The 22729-nt window shown below is 49.2% G+C and overlaps 1 protein-coding gene across 1 annotated transcript in view; it reads left to right on the top strand.

Annotated features, from left to right (window-relative positions):
* The first annotated feature begins 2878 nt into the window (after positions 1-2878).
* si:ch211-202p1.5 (uncharacterized protein LOC103909337 homolog) overlaps positions 2879-22729 on the top strand; it is a 61685-nt gene continuing 41834 nt past the window's right edge. The window contains exon 1 of the mRNA XM_038816686.1: positions 2879-3122. Coding sequence (XP_038672614.1) covers positions 3062-3122 — 61 coding nt within the window. The 5' untranslated portion in view covers positions 2879-3061. The remainder of the gene's footprint in view (positions 3123-22729) is intronic.

Raw genomic sequence — 22729 nt, 5'->3', positions numbered from 1 at the left:
CTTCACACTTAATTACAATAATGGCGACACACACACGCAGTATCTCATAAAGTTAACTCCTGTTCCCAAAGACGTGCAAGTTAGGTGGATTGACCATGATAAATTGCCCTTAGTGACCAAAATGGTTCGGAGGGGTTATTGGGCTACGGGGATAGGGTGGAAGTGAGGGCTTAAGTGGGTCGGTGCAGACTCGATGGGCCGAATGGCCTCCTTCTGCACTGTATGTTCTATGTTCTATCTACGTTCCTGAACCATGAGACGTACCCCCTCCCCAAACAACATCCAATATTATATAACTCTAAGAACAAAAATCAGCATCTGGTTCCCACACACGTTATTTTCCAGTTTGGGAAAACCTTAATTCGGTTCATACGTAGAGGTTCTTCTCTCTGAATTTTTTTTTTTAAAGCGCAGCTTTCAGCACAAATCTTCTTTTGGGAGAGCTACTGCCTCCAATTAGGTGTGACCATGGTCATCACTGCTTACCAACTGTACTTCTTGTCCTCTTCCCCTGTCGTACTCAGTTACCCTGCTGTGGTTATACTGTTTTGTCCCCCTTTTAGATGTTCTGCTACCTCGATAACACCTCGGACCGGATTCTTAGCATATAATTGCTAATTATTTCCATGTCTTTCCACTTTGAAATCACCTCTTCTATAGGTTCTAACACCTATTTCTATACACTGTTGTCTACCCTCTAGCCACTTGTACAAAGATTCCGTTCCTCCTGCTATGCTGATTCACACATCAAAAACACCCCTTCAGGCATCTGCACTCATCGGTTCTCCTTTTATCCAATTCTTTATTTTATCCCATTTCTTCTTAAATCTTGATTTTGCTCAATTCTTGAATCTTCCTTTTTACTGCAGTACCTTGCCATTGCCGTCTCCTCCGCTCATCCATCTTTCCCTTTTCCATTTTTTTTTCTTTTGCTTTGATTCCAGTTTATTTCTTGTTTCTTTTCTCCCCCGGTTGAGGTATTTAGCTCCAGCCCCTGGCCTCCAGGTAGGAGGTCTCGCGTCTCGTGAGCTTCCCACCCAGCCAGACAGCCTGAACCAGGCCAGATCGGGGCCACCACCGGATCATTGGGAAGGTGAGTGGTGGGGAGGGGGGAGAGGGCGGCTGCTGGAGGTACAGCCTGGTCCATGTGAACCGGGGTCCTGCCCATCACACAGGCAGTGATCTCTAGTGACTTAAAAAGGGTATTAGATCTCTTTTAAATAGAAAACTGGCAGGGGTGGAGCGACTGCAGGACTAATTCTAAACAACTGGCATCTGTGGGCCGAATGGCCCTCCTTTTACACAGAATTTACAGTGCAGAAGGAGGCCATTCGGCCCATCGAGTCTGCACCGGCTCCTGGAAAGAGCACCCTACCCAAGGTTAACACCTCCACCCTATCCCCATAACCCAGTAACCCCACCCAACACTAAGGGCAATTTTGGACACTAAGGGCAATTTATCATGGCCAATCCACCTAACCTGCACATCTTTGGACTGTGGGAGGAAACCGGAGCACCCGGAGGAAACCCACGCACACACGGGGAGGATGTGCAGACTCCGCACAGACAGTGACCCAAGCCGGAATCGAACCTGGGACCCTGGAGCTGTGAAGCGATTGTGCTATCCACAATGCTACCGTGCTGCCCCTTTTTAAATTTAAAAATTCTGCCACGGATCTGGGCATCGCAGACAAGGGTAGCATTTGTTCCGTCCCTAATTTCCTCTGCTGGGTCAATTCAGGGGGCAAATAAGAGTCAACCACATGTCGGCCATATCATAATAATGATCTTCATTAGAATAATCTTTATTGTCACGAGTAGGCTTACATTAACAGTGCAATGACGTTACTGTGAAAAGCCCCTCGTCGCCACACTCCGGCGCCTGTTCGGGTACACAGAGGGAGAATTCAGAATGTCCAATTCACCTAACAAGCACGTCTTTCGGGACTTGTGGGAGGAAACCGGAGCGCCCGGAGGAAACCCACGCAGACAGGGGGCAGAACGTGCAGGCTCCGCACAGACAGTGACCCAAACCGGGAATTGAACCCGGGACCCTGGCGCTGTGAAGCAACAGTGCTAGCTATTGTACTACCGTGCTGTATCGGGTAAGGAATGCAGATTTCCTTCCCTGAAGTGCATTGCTGAACCAGATGGTTTAATGATTTCGGGATTTTTTTCACATTAATTGACTTCAAATTCCACCGGCGGCAAAGAGGGGATTTGAAGCCATGTCCTCCTAGCATCATCACCATCTATCTATCTTTGCCCCCTCTATATCTCTTGCCTGCTTCGAACTCTCTATCTTTCTCTATCCCTTTATCTTCCTTTCCCCCTCTCCTCTCCTCTTTCCTCCCTCCAGGCTATCTTTGTGTTAAAAAAAAACAATAAATAATATCAGAGTCTGACACACACATAAAAAAAAACAAATGCCCTTCAAATGTTCCCCCTGGGTGGAGGTAATTAAGAGGTTTAAAGCTCTGGCAATATAATGATTTCTCGGCTGTCTGAGGCAAGGTGCTGAACTGCTGGCCACAAATCAAGGAGCAAGAAGGTCCACAAATAATACCAAGAGCAGCGGGGCAGGATATTAAAAGTTGATCGCAGTTATCCCTTTTTGTTGCACCGACCCTGGCGGCGTTAGCAACGTTCTTGTCAACTCCTCCACCACCACCCCCAGTCCAGATACAAATGGGCTCAATTTCCTTCTCATCCCCCTGCAGCTCTGTCTCCAGGTCTAACCTGGCTGGCTCTGGCAGGTGACTGACAATGTGGCAGCTAGCAGCCAGCTCTCTCTCTCTCCCGGCAGCACTGTGGGAGGGTGATAGAGATATTTCCAGATAGGGTTACTGCACAGAGGGAGGGACTGCAAGCAAGCAAGAGAGAGAGAGAGAGAGAGAAAGAGTTTCCTGTTTGTGTGAGATTGCCTGCCCTACTCGAGTCGTTCAGAAGATGCAGATGTGTTAAGGTACCCTGAAGGACTCGGCAAGGAGAAGGCTCACTCCCCCCCAACCTGTGCCCAGGAATAACACGCTAGGTGGGTCTGCCCGGCTACTTAGTGGAGATGAACTCCTTCATCCACTACATTTTGGTGATATGGCTCACCTCGCGTCTGACTCCAGAAGGTGAGTATTGCAGCTTTTGCCTTGTGCAGATTCAGAAAGGTGGTGCTGGGTGAGGTGTTTGTGTGTGTGTGTGAGGGAGGAGACGTGATCATTAAATTAGAGATTAATTATATTGACGAATTAGCTACACTTGAAACCCCCAAATCAGTTATACCAGTGGTTTATGCTCTAGGTGGGTGGGTGGGGGGGGGGGTTAAATTATTCAAACCCCCAAATCAGTTATACCAGTGGTTTATGCTCTCGGGTGGGGGGGGGGGGGGGGGGTATATAATTCCACACCACTTGTCTGTCCTACAATCCTAACTAAAAAAATCTTCGACTGGAAAATAAATGTTTTTGAAAAGGTGGTGGGTTCTGATCCACTTTTTGCTACTTAACCCTGTCGATATAGATCAGAGTTCAGGTGTTTTTGTTTTTGTTTAAATCACCCTTTTAAAACTGATTTTGCCATCCGCCATGCATTTAAAAATAAATAAATGCCCCTTTTGGAACCGCAGGACTGCTGAGAAACTTTGGCTGATTTGTGTTTCTCTTTGCCCAACGCCTTGTGGCTCCCTTGAACTCGGGAATAAAGAATTCTCCCCCCCCCCCCCCCTCTCCCCCACTCTTCCCCACCCCCCCCCCCCCTTCCCCACGCCCCCACAGGAATAAGATATATGTGGAGCAGCAGGCAGCCCCGGGGAGAGCTTTCAAAGCCGTCACATTACAAGATGAAAGGCTGATCGTGTTTCTGGGACAGGTGAAGCTCCTTCATTTCCATTTCACAGAACCTCAGGAATGTGAGTGGGAGAGACGTGGACTGGCTGGCTGGCTGGGTCAGTGCAGACGCCCCCCCCCTCCTGCACAGCTCTGTAACTGTCCTGATGATATAGTGACCACTGGCCTTGTGAGGTATGTCAAACAAAAATAGCACAGGACAACAGAGGGGCTGGGAGCATTATGTTGTGGGTATGTCGGTGAGGGGAGTGCTGAGCTCCTGTGAGTGGTGCCCCATCAACGGGGCACCTCAGCCGGGCAACTTTTTAAAAACATTTTTAATCACTTCACAAGGGCGTGAGCGTCGCTGGTGAAATCAGAAATTAATGTCGACCCCTGATTGTCCTTGGGAAGGTGGTGGTGAGTTGCTGCTGGGGCAGGTCTGATGGGGAGGGAGTTTTGTTTTTTGTGAATTTCACAGCACAGGGGGCCATGCCATCCATGGTGTCAGCACTGGCTCCCGAAAGAGCGACCCAGCTAGTCCCATTCCCCAGCCCCATTCCCCCCACCCTCTCAATCAGTCACTTTCAAATTTATATCCGGCTCTCTTTTGGAGCCTCCGGTGGATTCCGCCTCCCCCACTTTCCCAGGCAGCGTATCCCAAACCGCAACAACTCATGGAGTAGAGAAGCCTCTCATCTCACTCCGAGCTCTCGTGCTGAATATCTCAAAATTGTGACCCCCCCCCCCCCCCCCCACTCGTCCCTGACATACCGACTAGTGGAAACTGAATATCCGTCTTTACCCTGTCAAAATTGTTCACCTCAATAAGGTCACCTTTTTATCTTCTCTACTTCAAGGAGAACACACCCAATTTCTCCAATGTTTCCTGGTATCTAAAATTCCTCATTCCTGCTATCATTCGAGTCAATCTCCTCTGCGCTCTGTCCAGGGCTTTAACATGCTTCCTTAAATTAGTTCCAGGATTTTGTCCCAGCAAAAGTGAAGGAACGGTTATAGACCCGAGTAATGGTGACCAGGACAACCATTATGGATTGTTGTAAAACCCCCATCCGGTCACTAATGTCCTTTAGGGAAGGAAATCTGCCGTCCTTACCTGGTCTGGCCTACATGTGACTCCAGACCCACAGCAATGTGGTTGACACTTAATTGCCCTCCGAAATGGCCCAGTAAGCCACTCAGCTCAACAGCAATTAAGGATGGGCAACAAATGCTGGCCATGACCCATGGAAAAATAGTTCCATGTCAGGATTGTGTATGGCTTAGACTGGATCATGCAGGTGGCGGTGTTCCCATGTGTCTGCTGCCCTTGTACTTCTATGAGCGAGAGGTTGTGGGTTTGGAAGGTGCTGTTGAAGGAGTCTCAGTGAATCCCTGCACTGCATCTTGTAGATGGTACACATGGCTGCCGCTGTGTGTCAGTGGTGATAGGGAGTGAATGTTTGAGATGATGACTGGGGCACTGATGAAATTGTCATTGACTGGAAACTGAACTGGACCGGTCATATCAACACTGTGGCCATGATGAGACCATCAATTCACGCGACACGTGGTTAGAAGTGAACAGTGGTTTTAATCGTCTTACAACAGAGCCTGCCTGTGACGAGGTGAACTCCAGATGAACTGGCGGGCAGGCTCCGACTGCCAACCTTTATACAACCAGTGGGGGGGAGGAGTCATGGGCGGAGCCAAGGGTGGAGCCCAGTACAAGCTTCCGTACATTCCCAGTACACCTCCCCCTAGGGGCAGAGCCGCGCAACTGCTCGTGTGCCGAGCTTACAGAGGCATGGTACAACATGTGTGATAACAGTGTGAATTATGCTATTATGATTCACCACAGGTCATAAGAGCAGGTCAGAAGCTGTGAATTCTGTGGTGAATATCTGATCTCCTGATTCCTCAAGGCTGGTCCATGGTGACACAGTGGTTAGCACTGCTGCCTCACAGCACCAAGGCCCCAGGCTCAATATCGGTCTTGGGTGACTGGCTGTGTGGAGTCTGCACATTCCCCCTGTGTCTGTGTGAGTTTCCTCCGGGTGCTCTGGTTTCCTCCCACAGTCCAAAGATGTGCGGGTTAGGTGGATTGGCCAGGCTAAATTGTCTCTGAGTGTTCAAAGGTTACGTGGGGTTATAGGGATTGGGTGCTCTTCCTGATGGTCAGTGTGGAGATGGACATTAGCTGGCACGTATGTAGCTTGAATGTTACGGACCACTTGTTAACCCAAGCCGGGATATTATCCGGGTCTTGTTGCATTTGAACATCGACTGCTTCAGCACCTGAGGAGTCACAAATGATGCTGAGGATTATGTAATCATCCTTGAATGTTCCCACTTCAGACCTTACGTCGAAGGGAAGATCATTGATGAAACAGCTGAAGATGGTTGGGGAAGATGGGCCTGAGAAACAACTGCGATGGTGTCTTGGGACTGAGATGATTGACACAACCACAACCACCTTCCTTTGTGATAGATATGACTCCAACTAGTGGAAAGTTTCCCCCCTGATTCCCATTGACATCAGGGGCGGGATTCTCCGACCCCCCCCCTGCCAGGTTGGAAAATCGCCGGGGGGGCGGCATGAATCCCGCCTCCGCTGGCTGCCGAAATCTCCGGCGCTGGGGTTTTGGCGGGTCGGGGATCACGGCGCGCCGGTTGGTGGCTGCTTGCGCACCCCCCCGGCGATTCTCCGGCCCACGATGGGCCGAGCGGACACCCGTTTTAGACCGGTCCCATCAGCGCAAATCACAACAGGTCCTTACCGGCTGGACCTGGCTCCAAGGGCGGCCTGCAGAATCCTCGGGGGGGGGGGGGGGGGGGGGGGGGGGGGGGGTTGCGGGGGGATCTGGCCCCAGGGAGTGCCCCCACAGCGGCCTGGTCCGCGATCGGGGACCGCCGATCCACAGGCGGGCCTGTGCCATGGGGGCACTCTTTCCCTCCGCCCCGGCTGCTGTGAACCTCTGCGATGGCCGGTGCGGAGAAGAACCGCCCTGCGCGTGCGCTGGGATGGCGCCAGCACACACTGGCGTTCCCGCGCATGCGCCAACTCACACCGGCCGGCGGAGGCCCTTCGGCGCCGGTTGGCGTGCCGCCACGTCCCTTCCACACTGGCTGGCGTGGCGCCAAGCCCCTTCCGTGCCGGCCGGCGCCAACCTCGCCCTTGAAGGTGCGGAGGAGTGGGCCACCCCACCGGTTCGCGGAGAATCCCTCCCCAGGTTTGCGAGGATTCGTTGATAATGAGGGCAGAGACTCTCACCATACCTCTTGAGTTCAACTCTTTCGATCGTGATTGGACTAAGGTTGAGTTCAGGAGCTGAGCGTAGCTGGCAGAACCCAAACTGAATGTCAGTGAGTAGGTTATTGCTGAGTAAATGCCGCTTGATAGCCCTGTTGATGACAGTTTCCATCACCCAGCTGGTGATTGAGTACGGACTGATGGGATGGTAATAGACTGGGTTGGATTCATCCTGTTTTTTTTTGTGTACAAGAATTTTCCACATTGTCGGTAGCTGCCAGTGATGTAGCTGTACTGGAACAGCTTGGCCAGTTTTGGTGCACAAGTTTTCAGTACTACAGTCGGGATCTTGGGAAGGAGGCATCAATGAAGTTACTGTAAAAAGCCCCTAGTCGCCACATTCCGGCACCTGTTCGGGGAGGCTGGTACGAGAATTGAATCTGCGCTGCTGGCCTGCCTTGGTCTGCTATACAAGCCAGCGACTTAGCCCACTGTTCTGAACCAGCCCCTAACCAGTGGAGAGTATGAGATACCCCACCGGGCTGATGAACGAGTCTCTCTCTATCCACCTTATTGAGCAGGTCACTCTTCATTCCCAAGATGTGGAGATGCCGGCGTTGGACTGGGGTGAGCACAGTAAGAAGTCTTACAGCACCAGGTTAAAGTCCAACAGGCTTGTTTCAAACACGAGCTTTCAGAGCGCAGCTCCTTCCTCAGGTGAATGGAGGAACCTGAGGAAGGAGCTGCGCTCCGAAAGCTCTTATTTGAAACAAACCTGTTGAACTTTAACCTGGTGTTGTAAGGCGTCTTACTGTTCATTCCCAAGGAAATAGAAGTCAAGAATATGCAGCCTCTCATAAATTTATGTCCCACTCTCTTTTTTTGTTGCAAAAATATACTTTATTTGGAAATATCTGAAAGAATATCATAAACATTTCAAAATGGCCATCTCACAAAGTGCAACAATATTCAGGTTCTCTACATCATGTTGCTCTCTGAGGTGCTTCAGTACAGTCAAAGAAACATGACAGACATTTCAAAATGGTCATTACAAATGGTGAAAGGGTATTTAAGTTGTCCACATAGATCGAATTGCTCTCTAAGGTACGTCCACACAATTGTGATACATGTAGGGTGCGATTCTCCGCTCCCCACGCCGGGTGGGAGAATCGCGGGAGGGCCGCTCTGGCACCCCCCGCGATTCTCCCACCCCCCCCCCAAACGTTTTTCCCGGCGACCGGCGATTCTCCGGCCCGGATGGGCCGAGCGGCCTGACGACCCCGATGGGTTCATGCCGGCGGCAACCACACCTGGTCGCTGCCGGCGTGAACATCGCGCGACAGGTAAGTGTGGGGCCTGTGGGGGCGGGGAGAGGATCGAGCACCACGGGCGTGCTCGTGAGGTGACTGGATCGTCGGGCCGGCGTCTCTAAGAGATGCACACTTTCCCCTCCGCCGCCCCGTAAGATCAAGCCGCCACGTCTTGCGGGGCAGCGGAGGGGAAGACGGCAACCGCGCATGCGTGGGTTGGAGCCGTCAGCCGTCGTGACATCAGCCGCGCATGCGCGGGTTGGAGCCGGCCAACCTGCGCATGCGCGGCTGACGTTTGTCGCAAGTGTCAAGGCCAGGCGGCCGAGTTTCTCGCAACGCCGCTCCTAGCCCCCTGGGGGGGAGAGAATAGGGGCGAGGAGCGGCCTCTGATGCCGGAGTGAAACACTCCGGGTTTCACTCTGGCGTCGGCCGTTGCGGAGAATCGCACCCGTAGTATTCACTGTATACATTGAATGTGGGTTATACGACCCAAGGAGATTTTGTACAATTCCACTCCCCTCAGTTCACAATGGCTGAAGGGTATTAAACAATGACCTTCCCCCAAAGTGCCTCTGTCAGGGCTGCCCCTAGCTTCAGTGCATCCCTCAGAGTGTAGTCCTGCAATTTAGAATGTGCACTGCTGCAACGCTCAGTCGGGTAATTTAATTCTTTACACCCCCCTATTGTTCTGAAACTGTGGTCGACTGGAGCATCACGAGCTTGGGAATAGTGATCTTTTTTTACAGGTATCTTTGCACCTGTCTACTGTTTTAGTGAATGTGTCAACCTATTTTAAACAAAAAAGATTAATTAAGATTAACATGAATTAAGCATTTGTAATAATGCAGTGTGTACATTGTGGTGTGTGTGTTGTGTTATGGAATTTGGAATAACACAAGCTGCCACTTGATGCAGTTTTGAGTAAAAGATGCTCCAAACTTTGAAGTGAGTTCAATGTGTTTTATTGAGCTATTAGCACAGTTCGCAATGAGTTCGACTCTCTGCTAATCTAAATGTCGTAACTCAGCCTAACTGAACCAGCCTTGCTCTAAGCCACGTGCTGGGTGTGATGCTGAGGATACACCCTGTCTCACTCTGTAGATGTTGGTCTGTGGAAAGAGGCGGGGTGTGAGTGCCTCATCCCTTTTATAGTGAGATACCACCCCTGAGTGTCCTGAATGCTCATTGGTCGTGTCCTATTCTATGTGTTCATCAGCTGCATGTTTACATATCATAGATTATCATAGAATTTGAAATGAAATGAAAATGAAAATCGCTTATTGTCACGAGTTGGCTTCAATGAAGTTACTGTGAAAAGCCCCTAGTCGCCACATTCCGGCGCCTGTTCGGGGAGGCTGGTACGGGAATTGAACCGTGCTGCTGGCCTGCCTTGGCCTGCTTTAAAAGCCAGCGATTTAGCCCAGTGTGCTAAACCAGCCCCTTTACAGTGCATTTACAGTGCAGAAGGAGGCCATTCGGCCCACTGAGTCTGCACCGGCTCTTGGAAAGAGCACCCTACCCAAGGTCAACACCTCCACCCTATCCCCATAACCCAGTAACCCCACCCAACACTAAGGGCAATTTTGGACACTAAGGGCAATTTATCATGGCCAATCCACCTAATCTGCACATCTTTGGACTGTGGGAGGAAACCGGAGCACCCGGAGGAAACCCACGCACACACGGGGAGGATGTGCAGACTCCGCACAGACAGTGACCCAAGCCGGAATCGAACCTGGGACCCTGGAGCTGTGAAGCAGTTGTGCTATCCACGATGCTACCGTGCTGCCCATATCATGACAGGGTGCTTTGGAGGGAAGGTACCTGATGTTGTTTGTATCATTTCTCTGGGATGTCAACACAAATTTAAGTTGGGTGTTTTGGAAAACTCCAGCAGAAATCCTAAGGCGCCAGCCTTGGCTCAGTTGGTAGCATTCTGAGCTTTGTCTCAAAGATTTGTGGGCGCCATGTCCAAGACTTAAGCGCAAGGTCAAGCTGCATTGCATCACTAAGGGATCGCTGCATTATCAGGAGTACATTCCAGCCAATAAGTCATTGAACCATAAAACCCAAAGACCAAAGGAGCAGAAGTAGGCCATTCGCCCCATCGAGTCTGCTCCTCCATTCAGGGAGATCATGACTGATCTGATATGACAATCCTCAACCCCATTTCTCTGCCTTATCCTCAACTCTCTTAGGTGGATGTAAAAAAATAATCTCAAGGGCGAGATTTTGCAGCCTCGTCGTTGCGAGCCGGTCAAGAGTCCACTGACTCTGGTAGGACCGGAGAATCTCGCTGGCAGCCTGGGCTGTAAAATTCCACCGCACGCACTATGATGCAGATCAGGAGAATTGCCCAGAGCACAAAAAGACAGAACATGCTGGATAAACTCAGATGGTCTGGCAGCATCTGTGGATAGAAATCGAGTTAACGTTTCGAGTCCAAAGAATTCTTCCACAGAAGGGTCATATTCAAAATGCCCGTTTCTCTCTCTCCACAGATGCTGGCAGACCTGCTGCGTCTATCCTTCATTTTCTGTTTTTAATTTCAAATTTCCAGCTTCTGCAATATTTTGCTTTTATTTGACTTCTCCATCTCGCCCTTCCCTCTATTTAGCCCTCAACCAACAACACAGTTTGTGATTTTCTTGCTGTTTGTGGGAACTTGCTGTGCACAACTTGGCTTCCATGACACACTACTTTGACTACACTTGACTAAATGGCACTTCACGTGGACGTCAATTGGCATAAAAGCGCTTTGGGATGTCCTAAGGACACAAAGGGCCTGTAAAAGTGCAAGATCGTTTTTGTCCCAGTATTTCCCAGCATCCTATCGGGCTGCATCACAGCCTGGTATGGCAACTGCTCAGCCCAGGACCGCAAGGAACTTCAGAGAGTCATGAACACTGCCCAGTCCATCACGCAAACCCGCCTCCCATCCATGGACTCCATCTACACCTCCCGCTGCCTGGGGAAAGCGGGCAGCATAATCAAGGATCCCTCCCACCCGGCTTACTCACTTTTCCAACTTCTTCCATCGGGCAAGAGATACAGAAGTCTGAGAATACGCACAAACAGACTCAAAACCAGCTTCTTCCCCACTGTCACCAGACTCCTAAATGGCCCTCTTATTGACTGACCTCATTAACACTGTATGCTTCATCCAATGTCAATGCTTGTGTAGTTACATTGTATATCTTGTGTTGCCCTATTATGTATTTTCTTGAATTTTGTTTAATTCCCTTTTCTCCCATGTACTGAATGATCTGTTGAGCTGCTTGCAGAAAAATACTTTTCACTGTACCTCGGTACACGTGACAATAAACAAATTCAATTTAATTCAATTCAGTTCCCTGGGAGAGCTGTCACAACATGGATCATTGCGTGTTGTGGAGTATTAGTGAGGAAGTATTAATGCAGGGAATTCGTTGAAGAGAACATTGCGGGCACGGTGTGTTGTATCAGTTTTCACTTGAGACATTTGATGCATGTTCCTTGTTCTACTGGAGTTATGTTGCTGATGCCAGTGTCAGAGTGAGTTGCTCCCGAATGATGGAAACATAATTTTGTTCCAAACGGGAGCAGGGCAAAACTCAGTGAACCTTTTTGCTTTAACATATTGCTTCACTCCCTAACTGGATTGAATAACTGCCAAGGCTTTGATGTGATCACAGCTTTTCCAGATAAAAAGGGAGTGTTGGGGGGGGGGGGGGGGGGGGGGGGGGTTGTGGGGTGAGGGGAAAGACTCAAATTCAGAAGATGATCGGACAGTTTCAGCATAACCACTCTCTGCAGATGGCAATTGTTATTTCTGTATCTTTGCACTCTTCCCTTGGAGATTCTCAGACAGACAGGCTGCAACTCCAGCATTCCTTCCATCACCATAGCCATCTAACCATAATCTCCAGACCTTGTACATTCCAATTCTGGGACATTCCAATTTCGCAATGACAGTCTGTGGCGTCGCTGAACGGAGCAGAGGTGAATTAGTGGATTGGATTGGATTTGTTTATTGTCACGTGTACCGAGGTGCAGTGAAAAATATTTTTCTGCTAGCAGCTCAACAGATCATTCAGTACATGGGAAGAAAAGGGAATTAAACAAAATTCAAGAAAATACATAATAGGGCAACACAAGATATACAATGTAACTACATAAGCATTGGCATCGGTTGAAGCATACAGGGTGTAGTGTTAATGAGGTCAGTCAATAAGAGGGTCATTTAGGAGTCTGGTGACGGTGGGGAAGAAGCTGTTTTTGAGTGTGTTCGTGCGTGTTCTCAGACTTCTGTATCTCCTGCCCGATGGAAGAAGTTGGAAAAGTGAGTAAGCCGGGTGGGAGGGATCCTTGATTATGCTGCCCGCTTTCCCCAGGCAGCGGGAGGTGTAGATGGAGTCCATGGATGGGAGGCAGTTTTGTGTGATGGACTGGGCGGTATTCACGACTCTCTGAAGTTCCTTGCGGTCCTGGGCCGAGCAGTTGCCATACCAGGCTGTGATGCAGCCCGAGAGGATGCTTTCTATGGTGCATCTGTAAAAGCTGGTGAGGGTTAATGTGGACATGCCGAATTTCCTTAGTTTCCTGAAGAAGTATAGGTGCTGTTGTGCTTTCTTGGTGATAGCGTCGACTTGAGTGGACCAGGACAGATTTTTGGTGATGTGCACCCCAAGGAATTTGAAACTGTTAACCATCTCCATCTCGGCCGTTTGATGCTGACAGGGGTGTGTTTGCTTCCTGAAGTCAATGACCAGCTCTTTAGTTTTGCTGGCATTGTCTGTTTTGCTGGCATCGTTAAACCACTCCACTAGGTTCTCTATCTCCCTCCTGTATTCTGACTCGTCGTTATTCGAGATCCGGCCCACTATGGTCCTATCGTCAGCAAACTTGTAGATGGAGTTGGAACCAAGTTTTGCCACGCAGTCGTGTGTGTACAGGGAGTAGAGTAGGGGCTAAGTACACAGCCTTGTGGGGCCCCCGGTATTGACGACTATTGTGGAGGAGGTGTTGGTGTTCATTCTTACTGATTGTGGTCTTTTGGTCAGAAAATCGAGGATCCAGTTGCAGAGTGGAGGAGCCAAGTCCTAGGTTTTGGAGTTTTGATATGAGTGGCGATCACTTTGAGGGAAAGCAAGACAAGTGCATGAGGGAGAAACAAATAGAAAGATGTGCTGACAAAGTTGAAGGCAAGAGGAGCCTTGTGTGGATCACAAACACTGGTAGGGATCAGTTGGGCCGAATGACTTACATAGAAACTAGAAGCAGGAAGTGGCCATTCAGCCCTTCAAGCCTGCTCCGCCATTCATTATGATCATAGCTGATCATCAAGTTCAAAACCCTGATGCCCAAATCCCTTGATCCCTTTAGCCCCAAGAGCTGTAAATTTTTTTGTAATCTTTCTTTTAAAAAAAATATTTTTATCCTCCTTTTTCACATTTTCTCGCAAATTTACACCCAACAAAAACAACAATCAGTAATGAATACAATGCCAATCCCCATATCAATAGCAACAATCCCATCCTCCCACCAAACCCCAGACATTAGCCCACATGTTAATATAAACAAATGACACAAAGGAATCAGGAATCACCCATAGTCACCATTAACACATACAGTCCCCCTCCCCCCCCAACCCTCCCAGTCTCCCCCCACTAATGTTTGTAGTAATCCAATTCTCGAAAGTGCATAATGAATAATGCCCATGAATTGTAGAACCCCTCCATCCTTCCCCTCAGTTCAAATTTGACCTTCTCAAGAATCACGAATTCCAGCAGGTCCCCCCCCCCCCCGCCACACCAGGGCACAGGGTGGAGAGGTTGATCTCCACCCTAACAGGATCCGCCTTCGGGCGATCAACGAGGCGAAGGCTCCAACATCTGCCTTCGCGCCTGTTCCCAACTCTGGCTGGTCCGACACCCCGAATATGGCCTCCCGAGGACACAGGTCCAGTTTCAGGTGCACCACTTTAGAGATTACCCTAAAGACCTCCTTCCAGTAATCCTCCATCTTTGGACAGGGCCAAAACATATGAACGTGGTTTGCGGGGCCCCCAGCCCCCACAACATTCACACACATCTTCTACCCCCTCAAAGAGCGGGCTGATCCTCGCCCTTGTAAGGTGTGCTCTACATACCACTTTCAGCTGTATCAGCCCCAACCTCGCACACGAGGTGGAGGCATTCACTCTCCGGAGCACCTCACATCAGGACCCCCTCCTCCATATCCTCTCCCAACTCTTCCTCACACTTTGCCAGCGGTGCCTTCTCCTCTTCCAAAATGGCCCCGTAAACTGCTGATACTGTCCCCTTCTCCAGTCCCCCTGTCGTCAGCACCTCCTCCAGCAATGTGGAGGGCCGGTTCCTCCGGGAAGCTCTGTATCTCCTTTCTGGCAAAATCTCGAACTGTATGTATCGAAACATTTCCCCCTGCTCCAGCCCATACTTCGCTCCCAGCTCCTTCAATCCTGTAAACTGACCCCCAAGAAACAAATCTTTTAGCGTCCTAATTCCTTTCTACTCCCATCTTTGAAAATTTCCTTCCCACTTCCCTGGGTATTGTAATCTTTCTGACCAGTCAATAGAATGCTCATTCCTACATGCCAGGAGGCATTTTCTGAATTTGCATTATCCCTAGTCCATTTTCTGGGATGTGCCATAACCTGTGGGAGGAGGGATGGGAATTAATAATAATCTTTCTTGTCACAAGTAGACTTACATTAACACTGCAATGAAGTTACTGTGAAAATCCCCTAGTCGCCACGCTCCGGCGCCTGTTTGGGTACACAGAGGGAGAATTCAGAATGTCCAATCCACCTAACAGTACGTATTTTGCGAGGAAACCAGATCATCCGGAGGAAACCCACACAGACACGGGGAGAACATGCAGACACCCAACAAACAGTGGCCCAAGCCGGGAATCGAACCTGAGACCCTGGCGCTGTGAAGCAACAGTTTTAACCACTGTGCTACCGTGCTGCCCCCGGTGAGTGAACCAGCAAAGAATTTTCATTCGCTTCCTGAATGTCCTCAATGATAGGAGGAACGGACTGTCGTCATGTGTCTCCTCCTGTCAATCCACACTTCCATGTCCACCAGAATGGATTCAATTCTCTCAAAGTCCGGTTTCTACGCCGGATCACCCAGCAGGTTTCGGTCATTCTTCAGCGGCTCAATGTCCACTCTTCCTTTCAAAATCAGGGTTCAGATGTCTTCTTGTTGGGACGGGTGGAATCCATGTTAACGTGGCTTCTGACTTCAGTCAAAAGCAGGGGCAATGAAGCAGGGACACTAATACGTTGAGACTCATACAAACAACAAATGACACTGAAACTGGCCATTCAGCCCAACTGTCCATGCTAGTCCACTCGAGTCTCCTCCCCCCTGTCATATTTTAACCCACCATCATTACCCTCTATTCCCTTCTTTTTCATTCACTCGTCCAGCTTCCCCTTAAAAGTATCGATTCAACTATCACTTCAACTATTTCCCCAGTTCCACATTCTTACCAATCTTTGGGATAAGAAGTTTCTCCTGAATTTCCTGTTGGATTTTGTGGGGACTCTCCTATATTGACGGTCTCTGGTTCTGCTCTTCCCCTCTGTGTCAAAACTTTCCTTAATTGTTAAGATCTTCTTTCATGAGCAAAGAGACCCAGCCTGTCAATCCTTTCCTGATGTGTGTACCCCCGCATTTTGGGACGTATTCTTGTAAATCTCCTCGGCACCCTCTCCAGTTCCTCGAGATCCTAATTTTAAAACGGCAACCAGAGTTGGACACAGTGCTCTGCGTGGTTTGACCAACGTTTGATACAGATTTGGCGCAACTTTCCTACTTTTCAATTCTATCCGCAAGAAATAAAGCATAGTGCTTGGTTTGCTGTATTTTATTGCGCAACCTGTGAGGGACACCATGTACTGGGAAGAGGATAAGGAGAGAGCGAGGCCTTGGGCCTTCGCTTACTTTCCGGGAGTGGAGACAGCCGGACCTGTGATGGGCAGTTCTGAATGGGCATTACTGAATGATCTGTTGAGCCGCTTGCAGAAAAATACTTTTCACTGTATCTCGGTACACGTGACAATAAACAAATCCAATCCAATCCAATCCAGTTCCAGTGCCCCAGGCGAGCGTGCGTGCAGGAAATGCCCCCTAGCTGCAGCTCCTGAAAGCTCAGAACTGGAACGGCAGCTGGGGACACTGTGGAACACTAGCGAGGTGGAGAGTATTGTGGGTAGCATGCATAGAGAGATGGTCACTGAGGGAACCATCAATTCACCAGACACATGTTTCCGATATGAATTTAATCGACTTACTACAGAGCCAGCCTGTTACCCGTTGATGAACTCTCAGTGAACTGCAGGCTGACTCCGGGCAAGGGTATTTATACAGCAGCACTAGGGGGAGGAGTCGTGGGCGGAGCCAAGGGTGGAGCCCTGTACAAGCTCCTGAGCATTCCCAGAGCTACTCCCCCAGTGGTCGGATAGCGCTACTGCGTTTACAAAGATATAGTGTGAATTATCATGTTACATTCACCACAGTCACACTGCGGGCTAATTGTTCACAGGCAGGGAGGGAATGGGTGACCACCAGGCAGATCAAGAGGACTAGGCAGGAATCTCCTGTGACCATTCCCCTGTAAAACAGACATACTGCTATGGATACTGTTGAGGGAATGGTCTCACAGGGTAAAGCAGCAACAGCCACATTTGTTGTCCATGGTTGGTTCTGCTGCAGAGGGGAGGGGTAATAAGTGTGTCAGTGCAATAGTTATAGGTGATTCAATTGTGATGGGAATAGATAGGCCTTCCTGTGGCCGCAAACGCCAGGATGGTATGTTGCCTCCCTGGTGCTAGGGCTAAGGATGTCTGAGAATGACCATTCTGAAGAGGGAAGGTGAACAGTCAGTGATCATGGCACACATTGGCACAAACGACATAGGTTAAAAAAAGGGACGAGGTCCAAAAAGCAGAAGGTGGGGAGATAGGAATAAGTTGAAAAGTAGGACCTCAAAGATAGTGTGATCTCAGGATTACTCCAGTGCCACGTGCTAGTCAGAGTAGGAATAACAGGATATATCAGATGAATACGTGGCTGAAGAAATGGCGTGAGGTGGAAGGTTTCAGATTCCTGTGACATGGGGACCAGTTCTGGGGGAAGATACAAACTGGACGGGTTACACCTGGGCAGGACCGGGACTGATGTCCTCTGGGGAGTATTTGCTGGAGTGGTTGGAAAGGGTTTAAACTAAAATGGCAGGAGGATGGGGACCTATGCAAGGAGTCGGGGCGGGAGGAGCAGAATCCAAGAGAAGAACAAAAAACTGTAAGGGGAATAAGAAAAGAGATAGGCAGAGAAATTAAGGGCCTGAATCAAACAGGGTCACAGAGAAAAATAGTGGGAACAGAACAAGTAATATAAACAAGACAAGCCTCAAGGCTTTGTGCTGTAACGTGTGGAACATTCGCAATAAAGTGGATGAACTAACTGTGCAAATAAATGTAAATGGGTACGATATACTCAGGATTGTGGAGACATGGTTGCAGGGTGACCAGAGATGGGAACTGAACGTCCAGGGGTATTCCGTATTTTGAAAGGAGAGGCAAAAAGGAAAAGATGGTGGGGTTGCATTGCTGTTTAAAGAGGAAATTAACACAACAACGAGGAAAGATATTAGCTCCGATGATATAGAATCTGTATGGGTAGAGCTGAGAAACACTAAGGGGCATAAAATGTTAGTGGGGTTATATATAGACCGCAAAACTGTAGAGTTGGGAACAGCAGTAAACAGGATATTAGAGATGCATGCAATAAAGGAACATCTGTAATTATGGGTGACTTTAATCTGCATATAAAAATTGGGCAAATCAAATTGATAACAACACCGTCGAAGAGGAATTCCTGGAATGTGTACGGAATGGTTCACTGGACCAATACATTGAGCAACCAACAAGAGAACAGGCCATCCTAGACTGAATATTGTGTAATGTCATAGAATTTACAGTGCAGAAGGAGGCCATTCGGCCCATCGAGTCTGCACCGGCTCTTGGAAAGAGCACCCTACCCAAGATCAACACCTCCACCCTATCCCCATAACCCAGTAACCCCACCCAACACTAAGGGCAATTTTGGATACTAAGGGCAATTTATCATGGCCAATCCACCTAACCTGCACATCTTTGGACTGTGGGAGGAAACTGGAGCACCCGGAGGAAACCCACGCGCACACGGGGAGGATGTGCAGACTCCGCACAGACAGTGACCCAAGCCGGAATCGAATCTGGTACCCTGGAGCTGTGAAGCATTTGTGCTATCGACAAGGCTACCGTGCTGCCCATAATGAGAAAGGAATAATTGGCAATCTAGTTGTGCAAGGTTCTTTGGGGGATGAGCGACCATAATATGATAGAGCTCTTCATCAAGATGGAGAGTGACATAGTTGATTCTGAGACTAGGGTCCTGAATCTAAATAAAGGAACTCTGATAGTATGAGGTGCAAGTTGACTATGATGGATTGGGAAACATTACTGAAGGGGATGATGGTGGCAGTGGCAAACATTCAAAGAATGCATTGGTGAACTGCAAGAATTGTTTATATCCAAAGTAAAATGTGAAAGGTGGCCAAACCATGGCTTACAAAGGAAATTATAAAAGGTATTAGATCCTAGGAAGAGGCACACAAATTGGCCAGGAAGAAAAACAGACCTGAGGATTGGGAGCAGTTTAGAATTCAGCAAAGGTGAACCGAGGGATTGATTAAAAAGTGGAAAATAGAGTACGAGAGAATGCTATTGGGGAACATAAAAACTGACAAAAAGTTTTTTTTTAGGTATGTGAAGAGAAAAAGATTGGTGACGAAAATTGTCGGTCCCTTACAGTTAAAAAGAGGGGAGTTTATAACGGGGAACAAAGAAATAGTTGTCCAACTGAATACATACTTTGGTCTATCTTCACAAAGGAGAACGTAAATTATACACCAGAAATGTTGGGCAACACAGGGTTTAGTGAGAGGGAATAACTGAAGTAAATCAGTATTTGTATAGAAATAGTGTTGGGGAAATTGATGGGATTGAAGGCCGCTAAATCTCCAGGGCCTGATAATCTACTAAAATACTTAAGGAAGTGGTCATAGAAATATTGGACGCATCGGTAGTTGTCTTCCAAGATTCTGTAGACTCTGGAACAGTTCCTACAGATTGGAGGGTAGCAAATGTAACTCCACTATTTAAAAAGGGAGGCAGCCCATACCAGCCTCCCCGAACAGGCGCCGGAATGTGGCGACTAGGGGCTTTTCACAGTAACATCATTGAAGCCTACTTGTGACAATAAGCGATTTTCATTTTCATTCCATTTTCAGAGAGAAAACAAGGAATTATAGACAAGTCAGCCCGACGTCGGAAATTCTAGAGATCATTATAAAAGATTTAGTAGCAGAGCACTTGGAAAATAATGGCAAAATCGGACAAAGTCAGCATGGGTTTATGAAAGGGAAACCATGCTTGACAAATCTACTGGATTTCTTTGAGGATGTAGCTAGCGTTTTTTTTAAAATTTAGTGTACCCAATTCATTTTTTCCAATTAAGGGACAATTTAGCGTGGTCAATCCACCTAACCAGGAGGGCAGCACCGTGGCGCAGTGGTTAGCACTTAGACTCACGGCGCCAAGATCCCAGGTTCAATCCCGGCTCTGGGTCACTGTCCGTGTGGAGTTTGCACATTCTCCACCGGGTTTGCGTGGATTTCGCCCCCACAACCCAAAGATGTGCAGGCTAGGTGGATTGGCCACGCTACATTGCCCCTTAATTGGAAAAAACAAATTGGGTACTCTAAATTTAAAAAAAAAATCCACCTAACCAGCACATCGTTTGGGTTGTGGGGGCGAAACCCACGCAGACACGGGTTGAATGTGCAAACTCCACACGGACAGTGACCCAGAGCCGGGATCGAACCTGGGACCTCAGCACCGTGAGGCACCAGGGCTAACCCACTGCGCCACTGTGCTGCCCGGTAGCTAGTAGAGTTGACGAGGAGGAGCCAGTGGATGTAGTATATTTTGACTTTCATAAGGCTTTCAACAAAGTCCACATAAGAATGTGGAACATTGAAGCACATAGGATTGGGGTTGTGTACTGAGATGGTTAGAACTGCCAAATAGTTGGCAGACAGGAAACAAAATAGGAATAAACAATTTCCTTTCCAAATGTCAGGCAGTGACGAGTGGCGTACCGCAGGGATCGGTGCTGGGACCCCAGCTATTCACAATATACATTAATGGCTTAGATGAGGGAACTAAATGTAATATCTCCAGATTTGGAGATGACACAAAGTTGGGTGGGAGGGTGGGCTGTGAGGACAATGCAGAGATGCTTCTGTGCGATTTAGACAAGTTGAGTGAGTGGGCAAATGAAAAGCAGATGCAGTGTAATTTGGATAAATGTGAGGTTATCCACTTTGGCAGCAAATTCAGGAAGGCTGATTATTATCTGAATGGCAATAAATTGAGAGAGGGGAATGTGCAATGAGACCTGGCAGTCCTCATACACCATTCGCTGAAGGTAAGCATGCAGGTACAGCAGGCAGTAAAGAAGGCAAATTGTATGTTGGCCTTCATTGCAAGAGGTTTCGAGTACAGGAGCAGGGATATCTTGTTGCAATTATACAGGGCCTTGGTGAGACCACACCAAGAATATTCTGTGCAGGTTTGGTCTCCTTATCTAAGGAAGGAAGTTCTTGCTATAGAGGGAGCGCTATGAAAGCTCACCAGACTGATTCCTGGGATGGCGGGACAGATATATGAGGAGAGATTGATTCGGTTGGGATTGTAGTCACTAGAGTTCAGAAGACGAGGGGGAATCTCATAGAAACCTGTAAAATTTCAACAGGACTAGACAGGGTAGATGCAGGAAGGGTGTTCCCGATGGTGGGGGAGTCCAGAACCAAGGGTCACAGTCTGAGGATACGGGGAAGACCTTTTAGAAATGAGATGAGGAGCAATTTCTTCCGTGACGAATATCAGGTAAGTAGGAAGCAACACAAGCAAGGAGTCAGGAGGGCTAAAATGGGTCATGAAAAGTCATTGGCAAATGGGATTAAGGAAAATCCTAATATTTTTTATATGTATATATAGAGCAAGAGGGTAGCCAGGGAAAGGGTTGGCCCACTCAAGGATAGGTGAGGGAATCTATGCGTGCAGCCAGAGGAAATGGGCGAGGTATTAAATGAGTACTTTTCATCAGTAATCACCAAAGAGAAGGGGCGGGATTCTCCGACCCCCTCCCCCCCCCCCCGCCGGATTGGAGAATCCCCGGGCGGGGGCGGCGTGAATCCCGCCCTGCTGCTCCGACGCCGGCTGCTGTATGCTCCAGCGCCGGTTTTTGGGCGGGGGTGGGGAGCGATTCCCCCCGGCAATTCTCCGGGCCCCAGTGGGCCGAGCGACCGTCAGTTTCTGGCCAGTCCTGCCGGCGTGGAATGGACATGGTCCCACATGGCAGGACCTGGCAAGCAAGTTGGCTGGTGCGGTCCTCGGGGGGCCGTGGTGGGAACCGACCGCGGGGGGGGGGGGGGGGGGGGGGCGGGTGGGCCCATGGTGGCCTGGCGCACCGATCTGCAGACGGGTCTGTGCCATGGGGGCACTTCTTCTTCCGCGCCGGCCCCTGTAGGGCTCCGCCATGGCTGGCGCGGAGAAGACACCCCCCCCCGCGCATGCGCCAGAATACGCCGGCCGATCTGCGCATGCGCTGAACCACGCCGGCGGTTCTGCACATGCGCTAACACGCGCAGTCCCTTTGCCGCTGGCTGGCAGGGTGCCAACCCCTCCAGCACCAGCCTAGCCCCCAGAAATGTGGGAGAATTCCGCAACTTCCGGTCGGCCCGACGCCAGAGTGGTTTGCGCTGTTTCTTACGCCAGCGTCGGGCCATCGCGCCGATTCGGGAGAATCCCACCCAAGGACTTGGTTGATGATGAGACTGTGGAAGGGTGTGTAAATAATCTGGGTCACATTGAGATCAGAAAGGAGGTGTTGGGTGTCTTGAAAAACAGTAAAGTTGACAAGTCCCCTGGGCCTTATGGGATATACCCCAGAATGCTGAGAGATGTAAGGATGGAAATTGTAGGGGCCGTGTCAGAAATCTTTGTATCCTCACTGGCTATCGGTAAGGACTGCAGAATAGCTAATGTTGTTCCTTTGTTTCAGAAGCGAGCAAGGATAATCAAGGAAATTACACAGCCTTACAGCAGTGGTAGGGAAATTATTGGAGGGGATTCTTTGAGACAGGATTTACTTCCATGTGGAGGCAAGTGGACATATTAGCGAGAGGCAGTATGCTTTTGTGAAGGGGAGGCCGTGCCTCATTAACTT

The sequence above is a fragment of the Scyliorhinus canicula genome, chromosome 1, assembly GCF_902713615.1.
Source record: "Scyliorhinus canicula chromosome 1, sScyCan1.1, whole genome shotgun sequence".
Taxonomy (NCBI): Eukaryota; Metazoa; Chordata; class Chondrichthyes; order Carcharhiniformes; family Scyliorhinidae; genus Scyliorhinus; species Scyliorhinus canicula.
The sequence above is the reverse complement of the archived record's forward strand: the minus strand, read 5'-3'. Positions and strand labels throughout refer to the sequence as shown.